The sequence below is a fragment of the Lemur catta genome, chromosome 15, assembly GCF_020740605.2.
Source record: "Lemur catta isolate mLemCat1 chromosome 15, mLemCat1.pri, whole genome shotgun sequence".
In the NCBI taxonomy this organism is placed as follows: Eukaryota; Metazoa; Chordata; class Mammalia; order Primates; family Lemuridae; genus Lemur; species Lemur catta.
Window position 1 is genome coordinate 47,679,716 of NC_059142.1, and position 14,334 is coordinate 47,694,049.

The window sequence follows — 14,334 nt, forward strand, 5'->3', positions numbered from 1 at the left end:
GTGCGAAGGAGACTATTAATTTTTCTTTGACACTTCTGTCTTTTTTGAATTGGCACAAGAATAAATTACTTTTGTAATTCAAGTGACTTGTTTTGTAAATAAAATGAATTAACATTCACTAACATGGAAAGATGTCAAAGATTGACATTTTACGTGACAGAGAATGTTGCAGGACACCTCTACTATTATTCCAGTTTAGAAAATATATTTTTAAGTATTCAAATATTATATCATTTTATATACAGTAAGTTTGTGTTTTTATAAAGGAAAAGAGTATAGAAGACATTTACCAAACTATGAGAAGTAATACAATATGGAAAAATGAAGGAAGGAAATTATGGGGAGAATTTTACCTTCATATTATATACTCTAGTAATGTTTGAGTTTTTCTATTAAACATATTTTGCTTTTATAACAAACAAATCACTAACAAAAAATGACCCTGAATGGTTGAGTAGCCTTTCTATAGTTCAAAGTATTAGAATGTGGCAAAAAAAAATTCATGATAAAACAGTGCATGGAGGCAAACACACCTTCTGGTCACCAGACACTATGATGGCTCCATTGTACGAAGGATCGTCTGAGCCATTTCTATTGCTAAAGTCATCTATTTCCAAAACTATATCCTGATGCATCAGTGAATGTATGAGGTCTTCAATATTTGATCCTATGGGAGTTAACAGAAGAAGGCAATAAGAAATAAAAAAACAAGGAAATAAAAGTCAAAGCTTTAAAATAATAATGATTTCTAACAATGTTAAGGAAAACCCAGAAGAGCATGGTAAACAGCCTCACTCTTTAGGAGTGTAACGATATTCGTTCTGACGCTAGGACATTGAAATCCAGTCCACCAACTTCAGTGTAACAACAAACTCCTTAAAAAATATATTCATTTATCTTCTAGTTCTCATAAGGTTAAAGAGAGTTTATTCCTGAGAATTAAGATTGTGATTCTCACAGGAATAAAACTTTTTATTAGTGACTTTGAAAAACTTTGCCAGAACCCTGTAATATTTGTAATAATAAATAATTCATACAAAATGCACCTCATGACCCAGGTTCGTTCCAGTGATGCAAATCAATCCTAACCTGCTCTATATAGCTCAGTAACCTTGCAATGATATTTACAGTACTAGTGACCCATTCAAAACATGTTCATAAAATTAAGTGAACTTGACATTTGTCATTGTGTTCATTATTTTCTTTGAAAACAAACCCATTAATTTACTTAATTTGAAAGTGAAGCAAGCTGGACACATATCATTTTTCCCCATTTTCTCTCAGGTTTGTGCTTTCTAAAGATCCGTGATGATGATCTTTGACGATAAAAATTAACACTAAATTTAAGCCCTATTTCTCACCTGTATTATTAATAATTAATAGGCTGGTAAGAGAAGGCTTTGGGAGTTGTTCCAGAGACAGGAAATACATACTGGGTGAAAGCTCCCAACGAAGAGTATGATGACCTACTCCATACATTACCTTCTGTATAATACCAGGGATAAAAGCAACTCCAAAGATAAGTGATCTAAGTAAAAGAAAATTAAAACGTAAGTCTGAAAAAATTTTCCTCTGAATATTTAAGTCACAAACGTGTTACATAAATGCTAACTAGGGAAAGTCAATATACATGTATGGTGTTTAGTTAGATAAAATGAAATATACAGTGAGATTAATCTGAAAATGGGCTCAACATTTTGCATAATTTGTATCACATTGCAAGGTGTTCAAGGGTAACAGAGCATCAAGAGAAAAGGTGGGATCCAGGAGCCTTCCTCTGTGGGCATGCTGGCTTAATAAAACAACATGAGATATGGTTTTATAGGATACCAGGGGCCCAAATTGCTTGCCTGGGTAGTTTTAATTTTAGTGAAACTAAATATAATATTTAATACACTATTTTTAGATCCTAGAACTCATGCTATCAACTCAAACTGCAAGTGAAATACTTCCAAGCAATTTTTCTGCTTCTCTAATAAGCACGTGAGTCTACTCTTTGCAATGACTACTTTCTCATCAGAACTCAGACTCTTTCTCCCTATCAGCCTCATATTTCACAGGAAAAAAAAATGGAGTCCATTGGATAGAAACTCCTTCATTTTATTGCCACCAAATGAAAAGATTCATGAGTTACTCATCCTCTTTTATTTTAACTTTTTTTATTCTTAAGAGATAGTGCCTTGTTCTGTCACTTAGGCTGGAGTGCAGTGGCACAATCATAGTAGCTCACTGCAGCCTCAAACTTTGGGGCTTGAGTGATCTTCCTACCTCAGCCTCCAGAGTAGCTGGGACTACAGGTATGCATGCCTGGCTAATTTTTATTTTATATAGAGATGGGGTCTTGCTGTATTGCCCAGGCTGGTCTCAAACACCTGGCCTCAAGCAATCCTCTTGTCTCAGCCTCTGAAAATGCTAAGATTACAGGCATAAGCCATCACACCTCGCCAAATCTTACTCTTTCCTTCTTTTGAAATATTAATAGATGAGAGGTCTTTACTCCTATCAAAAGTCAGTCCTTTTCAATATTGCTCTGAATCCAATCCTCTCTACCCTCCTTAAGACTTTACTCAATTAGTTCACTGTCCTTCATTTTTAATTAATTTCATTCTAGTGGTTCATTACCATCATCACTGAAGAATGTTCTAGTATCTCACATTCATTATAAAATGAACTTTCCTCCTGACTTCACATCCCCTTTCAGCTTCCATTCTTTCTACTTCCCTCCATAAACCAGCACCAGTAAAAGAGTTATCTACTATCATATCTCCTCTTGATAAAACTTTTAATGACTTCCTTCCTGCTAAATCCAATGGATACTTTCTGTTCTAAACTGTTATTCTCCCTTTATTTTCTAATCCCCTCATATTTTCTAATCTTGGCTCAAATGTGACCATTTCCATGAGAGCAACACTAACCAACCTGTTTAGAAATGTAATACACCGCAACTCCCTCCATCCCCCAATTCCTTTCTACTCCATTTTAATAGCCTGCCATATAATTTATTTAGTTTTATATTAATTATTTTTACCTTTTACCCCCAACCAGAGGTAAACATCAGAAGGGCAGGGATCTGTGCCTTTTTTCTTAGAACAATGCTTAATACATAGCAGGCTTTAATAAAGACCTAATTAACCCATTATATATTGATGAGATGATTATTTAATTGGTGCTTTTCTCCCCCACAAGATAATAAGTTTAAAGGCCTTGTCAGTTTTGTTCACTATAGTAAGATAGCTCAAAAATATGTTAAAGAAATGAATAAATTAATAGACTTACTTTCTTAACATATGACCCTTTTTTTGTATATTGACTAAAGAGATTTAAAGTAGTCTGATACTCACAAGGACAAAAGAGTTTTCCTCTCATGTCTTAACTTCAAGAAGCGAAGCCTTGCTATGGCACAGACCTGTCTTCTCCAGAGAGTTCTGTTCCTGACAGCATTTCTCATTTCAGGAAAAGAACAAAGAGCCTGTTGCAATTCAGACTCACTTCCAGTATCTCTTGTCAGATTTATTTTCTCTTGTTTCCCAATGCCAAAATCTACAACCATGTAAGAAACCATTATAACAAACTATGTTATTTGCACTTTCTCTTCAGAAGCTTTGAAAATGATGTTAGGATATTTGAGACAACACTTCTAACAAATTAAGCTACTCATATTTATAATCAAACTCTTTATATTCAAAATCTTTCCTTCAAACAAATATAATGAATTCAATTCCAATAAGTGAGTAATTTTTGAAGATTATTGAGGCTTCCTGAAAAGCATTTATTCTTTTATACCAATAGCAGCAGCTCTTCACTAAATGATATTTTTGCAGAGCAAGTTTTATGCAAAAGCACAAGGATAAATTTATGCAGCTGAGTTTCTAAAAGGTCTCTTCTGTCAGCTGGAATCTCCCTCAGAGGATTAGTTTATCACTGATGATTGACATCCCTGTCCCTAGTTCAAGACACTGTGCTTTTAAACAATGGAAAGTCCATGGAAAGGTTGACTGTTTGAGTCCCACTTATACCACACATTAGTTGTACAGTTTTAGCTAATCACTCAACTTCTCCAAATATCAGTTTAACACCTACAGCATGTAATTATTATATTATGGGAATTAAAAACATTATAATCCAAGCACTGAGGAACACGGCTGGCACATAGTATCCTCCTAAATTCTTCTAATTATTATTATTACAAAGTAAACTAAGGGAAGATAACATCTTATTTTATTAACTGTTAATAATGCATTAATTAGAATTAATGTATTTACTAATTAAGAGCACATTTGTATAAGCAATGGCAAGTAAGAGACAAATCCAGAATTCATGATACGAGCAGAGAGCTTTTGATGATAAGAGAGAAGTGGTCATTGCAAAGAAATATGCCTGTCACTGACATGAGAAGTAGACAGCTGACAGAAAGTAATTTGCCTAGAACCAAGACTGATTATGTTAGATATAAAATAATTATAATACTTTTAAAAGTGAACAATGCCATTTTGTAACTACTATATATATCCTAAGCATAAATACACATGAAATCTTCAAATATGAATTAGTACATGGCCATTTTCTCTCTGTTTTTATTTTTATTTTTATTTTTTGACTTTTTTTTTTTTTTTTTAATTTCAGCTCATCATGGGGGTACATAAGTTTAGGTCATATACATTGTCCATGTCCTGCCCATCCCCCCGAGTCAGAGTCCCAAGCGCGTCCGTTCTCATTCTCCAGACAGTGCGCCTGGCACTCATCATGTAGTCATACCTCCATCCCCTCCCCCCCCCCCACCTCCCCGGGTCTGCACCTTCAAGCATGACCATTCCCCAGAGGGTGCGCAACGCACTCGTCATGTAGGCATACACCCATCCCCTCCCCCCACCCCCATCCCAGTCTGATATCCAATTGGTATCCTTCCCTGATGTACATTTAGGTGATAATCAGGGAAACCAGTTTTCTGGTGAGTACATGTGATGCTTGTTTTTCCATTCTTTGGATACTTCACTTAGTATAATGGGTTCCAGCTCTGTTTTTAAAATTTTCTGCTATACACACATTTTATACCTGGTTCATCGATTGTTGATTTGCCTTCTAGGTTCAAGAATATTTCTTTCAGAGTTGTCATGGAAACACCATAATTCATTATGCCCTGGTCAGAACACTTATCAAGGTCACTATAAAGATCTAAAAAGCAGATAGTAACAAATTAAAATTGCTAATGAGTACATTAAAATGCTATTAATAATTTCTAAATATTACTTAAAATAGATAAGTTTACAAATATTTTCTTACTAAAGCATCACAATAATCCAAGAAAATCTTTTCCATAAGATATCCTCTTGTCATTCAAATCAATTATATTATTTTACATCTCCATTTTGTTTCATAAACTTTAAAATTTCTTGTATACTATGGACATATGTATGCTTGTGTAAGATGTATCTGTATGTATATCTGAACATTTATTAGGTATGAGTAAATTGTATTTTCTTCTCTGTATTTCCTAACTTTTCTATACTAGCCATATACATTTACAATTAAAATTGTAATTTTTACAAAGATTGTATTGAACTGCTTACATGTGTTTTAAAAGATAACATTTAATCTGTATCTCTAACAGAAACTAAAAGTCTGCTTTCACAGAAGAAAGATATTTCAAAGCTTCACTGAATGCTAACAAAGAAAGCAAATCTGGGCTTCTCAGTGAACTACATTCACAGAAATTTAGTTGCTCTAACATTAAAACTATGTCTCTAGTAACACAAGTCATCATATTGGAAATGGGAGGCAGAGTACTTAAGAATAAATATTTTCATTTGTACAAGCTTTAAAACTCAAAACAACAGAAAATGCAATCAGCATAATCATGGACCCTTAGCTATATTTTATGTGATCATAAGTAAATTACCTGGAAATTTGTTTGTTCTTTCCAAAGGCAAACTATACACAAGTTTTTCTTCACTTTCTGCTGTTAACTTGGCATCAGGAATGTGCTGTTTAATAAGAGATGTAATTCTCTCTGTATCACACATTTCATTCCTGTGTAAACTAACATTTCAAAAGAAGCATAAGTCTTTTGAATTCTTCTCTATCACCAGCAATCATGAAAAGACAGTTTAAATTGTTTGTATACGTATCTAACATATCCTGCTTAACTCCAGTAATCAGCTCCTGCAAATCAGACATTCCATTTCAAAGTTTCATTTCATAGCCTATTTTGCATTATTTTAAATGGGAAAAAAAATAGTACAAGTCAACATCAAACCCACATCCAATTTCCTAAAATGTAACTAAAGCATAGTGAAATTTCACTATGTATATATACGGAAGTTTTATATGTATAAAACTACATATATATCTCAAACTATCATGATTGTATGTGTGTGAGATATATACAGGTGTATACATGTAAAACAATCCTGATAGGTAGGATGTACAATATATGAAACGTTTCTGAATCACTGGAAAATTAATAAGGTTTTTAATAAATAGTTGCTTTCTATGCAGTAAATAGTCTCTCTTAATGTCAACAGCTTCTATTTTCAGATCCTGTTTGGGAATATTAAGTGCTTTCCAAAATGTCCCATGTGATATTCTGCCATTCTATCAAGCAAATTTGGAATACAACTTCAGACTTTTAGGGCAAACTGTTTTGTTAAAAATGATCAATGATCCATGTACAAACTATTATGTAATCATAAAATAATTAAATTTAATTTAAACAATAATGAATGGCTTGGTGAGGACACAAAATAATTTTTCCCAATATAAATATTGGCTAAAAAATGTTGTATTGAAAGGTATAAAAGCTTTTAAAAATTAACATGTTTAAAAGCAACAAAGATGTTAATGATGGAGACATTTTGTGCTGTTTATTGTAAAACAATTTCCACCAAAAATTAAGTTGACTTTCTCATATCTTTAAAGGATTACATAAAATATCACCCTCCTATTTATATCCCCATATTAAAATAACTACTCCCAGAATACATTACCTTAAATTATATCCAATACCCCATTTTCGCTTCAGAAACAAAGATGATCCTGCACATTTCAACTTCCCATTAAACAGAAACACTTTCCTATCTGAGCAGAAAGGAAGACAGAATAAATTATAAGAGGAGTAATTCCTTACATGGTATATTCTCTACTCTGGGTACCAATACACTGAATGAATTTTTCAATATGAATACAACTGTGAGGTCATTGAGCCCCTGGGTGCAGTATCACTTCTAACCCCCATGCCTACTGTGAAGCAGGACTCAGAGCTTCACTGCATCCCCCACAGCTAATCCAATGCCACAAAACATTGCAAGGATGACCCAATTCTTCATCTCTCCCCTTATCTACATACTGCCATGAGAATATAATTGGGCTAGTCTGTTTAAGGAAAAAATATACCTAGAGTGGGGCTAAGTCACCCAACTCACCATTGTCAATGGCCACTTGATCCCCAGACATATGAGTAAACCCAGTCGAGATCTGAAAATCGCCCCACGTGAGCCCATTCTAAATTACCAACTCTCCAACTCATGCACTAAATAAATGCTTATTGATTTAAGGCATTGACTTTGGGGAAGTTTTATTACACAGTATTGAAGCAAAAGATAACTGATACAAGAAATAAAGCTTATTTTATCTAAGAATTCATAGAGGAACTGAGAAGGGTATTACATTGCATACTACACAGCAAAATACTCTCCGTTTTCACTGAGTTCCTTTCTGGCTTTTTTTTTTTTTTTTTTCCCCAACTCTTCCTTTACCTACTCTCTTGGCTCACTGAAACTATTCTTCATCACTTGCCATTATTTCCTGAGCAAAAATATTTTGTTCTATCTCTAATTCTCCAGTCTTGCATCTTCACACCCAATGCCTCGCTCTGTGAACAAAGGATCTTCCTAAGTTGGCAAGAAATGATTATAAATTTAAAAACAATTTTCTCAGCTAAATTTTTTGATGTATGAAAATATAAGAGTTTCAAATTTTTATAAATATACTTCTTATTAATATAGACAGTGAAGAAAGTTAGACAAAAAGATACATAAAGTATGGGCCCAAGAATTCATTGGGAGATCAGAATTCCTCTGAGGCAAAAGGCATTTTTGGAATAATAGCCCCTCAAATGGATTGCAAACAAGATTCCCTTCTTTTAAAAACAGGCTCTAAGACTATCTCTTATGGTAATTCTTTAATAACTAGTTAAAATAAAGAAACCAAGAATCACCAGCCAAGATGTCAGCTTCATCTACGAACTGGGTACTGATAAGGATAACATGGTCTATTTTACACTCTTTCAGGAGGTTCCAAACTCGGTGCCTTGAAAAGGGATCCAATCCAGCAGTTGGTTCATCTAGTAATAAAACCTACAGAGGAGAAAATGTATGGAAAGCATCTTCCACTTCACAGTGAGGTTCTTCAAAAAGCAGCATGGAAACCAATATGATTTCTAGATTCAAACATAATCCTCCACTGGATCCCTAACAGGTTCGCATGGTCCTTTATTATAAGTTAGTTTTCTCTCACATTTGGTAATTACAGTATAGGTTAAACTTTAATAACTGTTTTATACCCTTCAATCCAAAGTAATCTTAAAAATATATATTTTCTCTCACCTGCGGATCTCCTAAAATGGCAATCCCAAATGTTAGTTTTCTCTTTTGCCCACCACTTAATTTTTTAGCAATAACATCTTGAATGTTTTGCATGTCTAATTCCATTATAATTCTTTTTACCTATTAAAAAAAACCCTATGTTAACAATGGAAAATATTTTATTTTTAAGCAGTTTTTACTGCCTAACAATTAGGAGAAATTCATTCTAGAACTTCATTGATTAAGCTTTATTTATAAAAGAGTAAAGTAACAATTGAACAAAAATATGGTCAAAAGTAAATTAAGCAATCAAGAATGCAATCCCATTTACTTTAGCTACAAAAGAAATACAATATCTAGACATCTATTTAAACAAGGAGGTTAAAGATCTCTACAAAGAAAACTATAAAACACTGATGAAAGAAATTATAAATGACACAAACAAATGGAAAAACATCACATGCTCATGGAGTAGAAGAATTAATATCATTAAAATGATTATACTGCCCAAAGCAATCTACAGATTCAATGCAACCTCTATCAAAATGCCAATGTTATTCTTCACCAAATTAGAAAAAAAATCCTAAATTCATATGGAATCAAAAAAGGGCCCAAATAGCCAAGGCAATTCTAAAAAAAAGAACAAGGCTAGAGGAATCACATTACCTGATTTCAAATAGTAACCAAAACAGCATGATACTGGCATAAAAGTAGACACATAGTTCAATGGAACACACTAGAGAACCCCAAAACAAAACCATGTAACTACAACCAATTGATCTTCGACAAAGCAGAAAAACATACACTAGAGAAAGACACTCTGTTCAATAAATGCTGCTGGGACAATTGGATAGCCATACGCACAAGAATGAAACTGTATCCTTCTCTCTTGCCATATACAAAAATCAACTCAAGATATATTAAAGACTGAAATGACCCAAAACTATAAAAATACTAGAAGAAACCTAGGGAAAACTCTTCTGGACATTGGTCTATGCAAAAAATTTCATGACTAAGACCTAAAAATTACAAGCAACAAAAAACAAAAATAGACAAATGAGATCTAATTAAACTAGAAAGTTTCTTCACAGCAAAAGAAATAATCAACAGAGTGAAGAGACAACCTGCAGAATGGGAGAATATATTTGCAAACTATACATCCAACAAGGGACTGAAATCCAAAATTTTTAAGGAACTCAAACAACTGAACAACTAGAAAGCAAATAATCCCATTAAAAAATTGGCATAGAATAGGAATATAAATTTTTTAAAAGAAGACATACAAATGAGCAAGAAGCATATAAAATGCTCAATATCACTAAGCATAAGAGAAATGCAAATTAAAACCACAATGAGACATCATCTTGCATCAGTCAGAATGGCTATTATTAAAAAGTCAAACAATAACGGTTGTTGGTAAGGATGCAGGGAAAAAGGAACACTTAAGCGCTGTTGATGAGAGTGTAAATTAGTACAACCTTTATGGAAAACAGTATGGAGATGTCTTAAAGAACTAAAAATAGAACTACCATTCAATCCAGCAAACCCACTATTAGTTATGTACCCAAAAGAAAAGAAATAATTATACCCCAAAGATACCTGCACTCATATATTTATCGCAGTACAATTCATGATAGCAAAGATTTGGAATCAACCTAAGTGTCCATCAACAGATGAATGAATAAAAAAATGTGGTGTATATACACAATGGAATACTATTTGGTTATAAAAAAGAATGAAATCCTGTTTTTTGCAGCAACACGGTGGAATTGGAGGCCAATATTTTAAGGGAAACAACTCAGAAACAGAAAGTCAAATACCGCATGTTCTCGCTTATAAGTGGAAGCTAAATAATTTGTACACATGGACATAGTGTGTAGAATAATAGACATTGGAGACTTAGGAGGATGAGAAATTACTTAATGAGTACAATACATTATTCAGGTGATGGTTACACTAAAAGCCCAGATTTCACCACTACTCAATATATCTATGTAATAAAACTTCACTTGTGCCACTTAAAATCATACAAATTTAAAATAAGTAAATTAGTTCCAAAGGCATCAGTGTTAATATGTTCATTTACCTCTTGTTCTACTTCCTTTGGCTGAATCCCCTTTATGTTAGCAAATAGCCTGAGGTTTTCTCTCACAGTGAGAAAGTCAAATTGAAAATTGAATTGAGGACAAAATCCAATGTTCTTTCTGATTTCTTCTATGTCAGTTAGTTCAGAGAGTTGGGTATTGTAAATAGTGGCTGATCCTATAAATAGAAACGTAAAGGAATTTAACATCAGGTGATAATTCTATGCAGAGTGATAATATATAATAGTATTTAGATATTACTGAAAACCTTGTCTTGATTATTGAAGAAATTTTATTTTTCTAATAGCATGATTAATACATTGAGAAATTCAGATTATTCTTAACATAAATATCTGTGTCCAAAGAATGCAAAGTATATACAAAATTTCAAATAATAGTGGAATGGAGATACAAACTTTTTCATGAATTTACATATATTTATACACATTCTCATGAATTTATGAATAAATATTTCCTATTCTAAATCACTCAATTATGTAAAAACCTAATTTAGAGAAACATTTTTCTTTTACATAATCAGATTGAGAGACTTCAATTTACCACCCCCTTTTTCAGCCAACTTACTTTGTAAAATTATTTTCTCACCTTCTGTTGAAATAGACAATCCACTAAGAATGTTTAGCAGTGTTGATTTACCAGCTCCACTATGCCCAAGTATTGCAGTGACCTGTCCTTCATATATGTCAAGAAATATGCCTGTTTTAGAATAAAATGTGAAAATTAGACTTTGGATTATATGCAAATTAAATGGACCTTTAAAAAATTAGAACAATAAAATGTATCTTAGTATTTCATGTGATTGGTATTTTAATATGTTCTTTACAAAATCATATATTTAATTGTATAAGTTATGTATTTATGAAGACAAAGTATCAATTTGGAGAAATTTCTACCTTCCTGCCTACCCTAAATCCTTTGAATCTCAAAGATTATGTCGATTTAGTATTAAGGAATAAATTGAAGGCTACCAGGGATAAAAACAATACATAGTTTAGTTGTTTTCTAGGCAAAATAATGCAGTGCGGCTTAAGAAGTTGTCTCAGGCTGGGCACGGTGGCTCACGCTTGTAATCCTAGCACTCTGGGAGGCCGAGGCAGGAGGATCACTTGCGCTCAGGAGTTCAAGACCAGCCTGAGCAAGAGTGAGACCCCATCTCCACTAAAAATAGAAAAAAATAGCCAGGCGTGGCGGTGCATGCCTGTAGTCCCAGCTACTCAGGAGGCGGAGGCAGGAGGATCGCTTGAGCCTAGGAGTTTGAGGTTGCTGTGAGCTAGGCTGACGCCACTGCACTCTAGCCCGGGCAACAAAGCAAGACTCTGTCTCAAAAAAAGAAAAGAAAAAGAAAAATTGTCTCACTGAGGCTTGCAGAGCTGGATACAAAAGGATGATATCTGAAAATTTATAAAAGGGTAATATCTGAAAAATTAATTCCATTGGAAAACAACAAAGAATTCATTAGCATACCAGAAATTTTGAGAGATTCTCTGAAGACAGAAAACATGCAGAATTAGACTGTCAAAGAATCAAATGTAAGACAAACCACAGCCCAAAACAGATGTTGAAAAGTTCTATGAAAGTAAAATCAATTCCAGTGATATTTCAACCTTAGTTTGACAAAGTTAGGTTGAATATTATAAACCAATATGAACAGTGCAATCTCATTTTAAAAAAAAATATTTTATATTATCATAGAAAACAATAATATTGGTAAGTATCCCTCACAGTAGAAACACGTTTGTAAATTTTTTTCTTTATATTCATTGTCTGATTTTCTACTATGATTATTTATATGTTAAGGTCATAAAATTTTTTTTAAAGTAAAACATCAAAACAATGAAGTTTTTCTTTTTACCTTGCAATGCTTCTACTTTTCCAAGCTTTCCATTATATTCTTTTTTAATGTTTCTGATTCTGAAAGATTTAAGTAAATTTGACGTAAATGCATTTTCTAATAACACAGATTATGTTAACTGCCAATGCTACAGTTTATGACTGAACCTAAACTTCACAGTACAGAGTGTCAATCTCTTAATGGGATCCAAGGAGGGCAGTAGTAAAAACCCTCCCCCAACCACTCCCAGAAGAGTTTTACACAGATCTACTCATACTCTTATCAAGCTTGGCATTTCATATATTCCAGTTATTTCTCTAAGTTAGCAAATGAATAAGAGAAAGCTACAATTGAAAGAAAAGAATAAAGAAGGAAGGGAGAGTCTGATGTTTTCTTGTTGATTTGCTTGAGTTCTTTGTAGATTCTAGTTATAAGCCCTTTATCGGATGTATAGCATGCAAATATTTTCTCTCATTGTATAGGTTGCCTATTTGCTCTATTGTTTCCTTGGCTGTGCAGAAGCTTTTAAATTTAATCAGGCCACATTTATTTAGTTTTGTTGCTGCTGTTGTTGCTGCCTTTGGGGTCTTCTTCATAATTCTTTGCCTAGGCCGATATCTATAAGAGATTTTCCAACCTCTTCTTCTAGAGTTCTTACAGTTTCATACCTTAGGTTTAAGTCTGTTATCCATCGTAAATTAATTTTCGTGAGTGGTGAGAGATACAGATCCTGTTTCAGTCTTCTGTGGCTCTACAGAAGATGTGGCTATCCAATTTTCCCAGCACCATTTATTGAATAGGGATTCTTTTCCCCATATATGTTTTTGTCTGCTTTGTCAAAGATCAGATGGCAATAAGAGGATGGTTTTATATCTGGATTCTCTGTTCTGATTCATATGTCTACATCGCTGTTTTTGTGCCAGTACCATGCTGTTTTGGTTACTATAGCCTCATGGTATAGGTTGAAGTTTGGTAAAATGATGCCTCTCGATTTGTTTTATTGCTTAAGGTTGCTTTGGCTATTCAGGATCTTTTCTGGTTCCATACAAACCACATAACTGTTTTTCCTAGATCTGCAGAAAATGATGCTGGTATTTGAATGGGGATTGTAATTGAATCTGTAGATCACTTTGGGTGGTATGTACATTTTGACAATGTTGATTCTGCTGATCTATGAACATGACATTTTTCCATCCATTTGTGTCCTCTGCAATTTCTTCCCTCAGTGTTTTGTAGTTCTCCCTGTGGAGGTTTTTCACCTCCTGACTACAGATATCTTATCAAGTGAGTGAACCCTATCAACTCTGGAAGATCCTGCAGTTCTAGAGGTGGGGATATGGTATGAACCTCTTCAAGTCTCCTTTGAAATTACTGTATATTAAAATAAGTGTCACTTCCATTCTCTATCTTAGTCAGTGTTTCCACCATCCATTCAGGAACTCAAGCTAGTACCTGAGAGGGATACTTGACTCTCTCTCTCTCCCTTTCTCATTCCATCCTGTGACCCACAAAATTATCATAATTTAACATTAGGAAATTATGAGTTTAACTTTATGAATCTAATTGAATTTATCCTTTGATCACTTGCCTATGACCTTCTAGTCCAGACTCTTATCATCTTTCACCTCAACCAGGGCTATGATGTCTCTGTTGACTGTTAGTTATCCCCTTTGCATCAGCACCAGCCTCTTTTCTTTTGCAATGGAGAGGATATGCCAGGCACCAGGTTTCCAGGAATCCTCGTCTCAGTATTGGACTTTGTCATGAGAAGAACTTGGGCAAGATTTGGAGAGCAGAAATGAAGGTCCTTATCCCCTGA

General features: G+C 33.7%; 1 protein-coding gene across 1 annotated transcript in view; it reads right to left on the bottom strand.

Annotated features, from left to right (window-relative positions):
* Nucleotides 1-14,334, bottom strand: part of ABCA10 (ATP binding cassette subfamily A member 10) — a 69,281-nt gene that overhangs the window by 35,683 nt on the left and 19,264 nt on the right. Inside the window, exons 10-20 of the mRNA XM_045569522.1 lie at nucleotides 12,537-12,595; nucleotides 11,270-11,380; nucleotides 10,666-10,841; nucleotides 8,601-8,720; nucleotides 8,213-8,351; nucleotides 6,984-7,074; nucleotides 5,897-6,036; nucleotides 5,053-5,172; nucleotides 3,342-3,540; nucleotides 1,362-1,528; nucleotides 534-667 (exon numbers count right to left, since the gene is read on the bottom strand). Coding sequence (XP_045425478.1) covers nucleotides 534-667; nucleotides 1,362-1,528; nucleotides 3,342-3,540; nucleotides 5,053-5,172; nucleotides 5,897-6,036; nucleotides 6,984-7,074; nucleotides 8,213-8,351; nucleotides 8,601-8,720; nucleotides 10,666-10,841; nucleotides 11,270-11,380; nucleotides 12,537-12,595 — 1,456 coding nt within the window. The remainder of the gene's footprint in view (nucleotides 1-533; nucleotides 668-1,361; nucleotides 1,529-3,341; nucleotides 3,541-5,052; nucleotides 5,173-5,896; nucleotides 6,037-6,983; nucleotides 7,075-8,212; nucleotides 8,352-8,600; nucleotides 8,721-10,665; nucleotides 10,842-11,269; nucleotides 11,381-12,536; nucleotides 12,596-14,334) is intronic.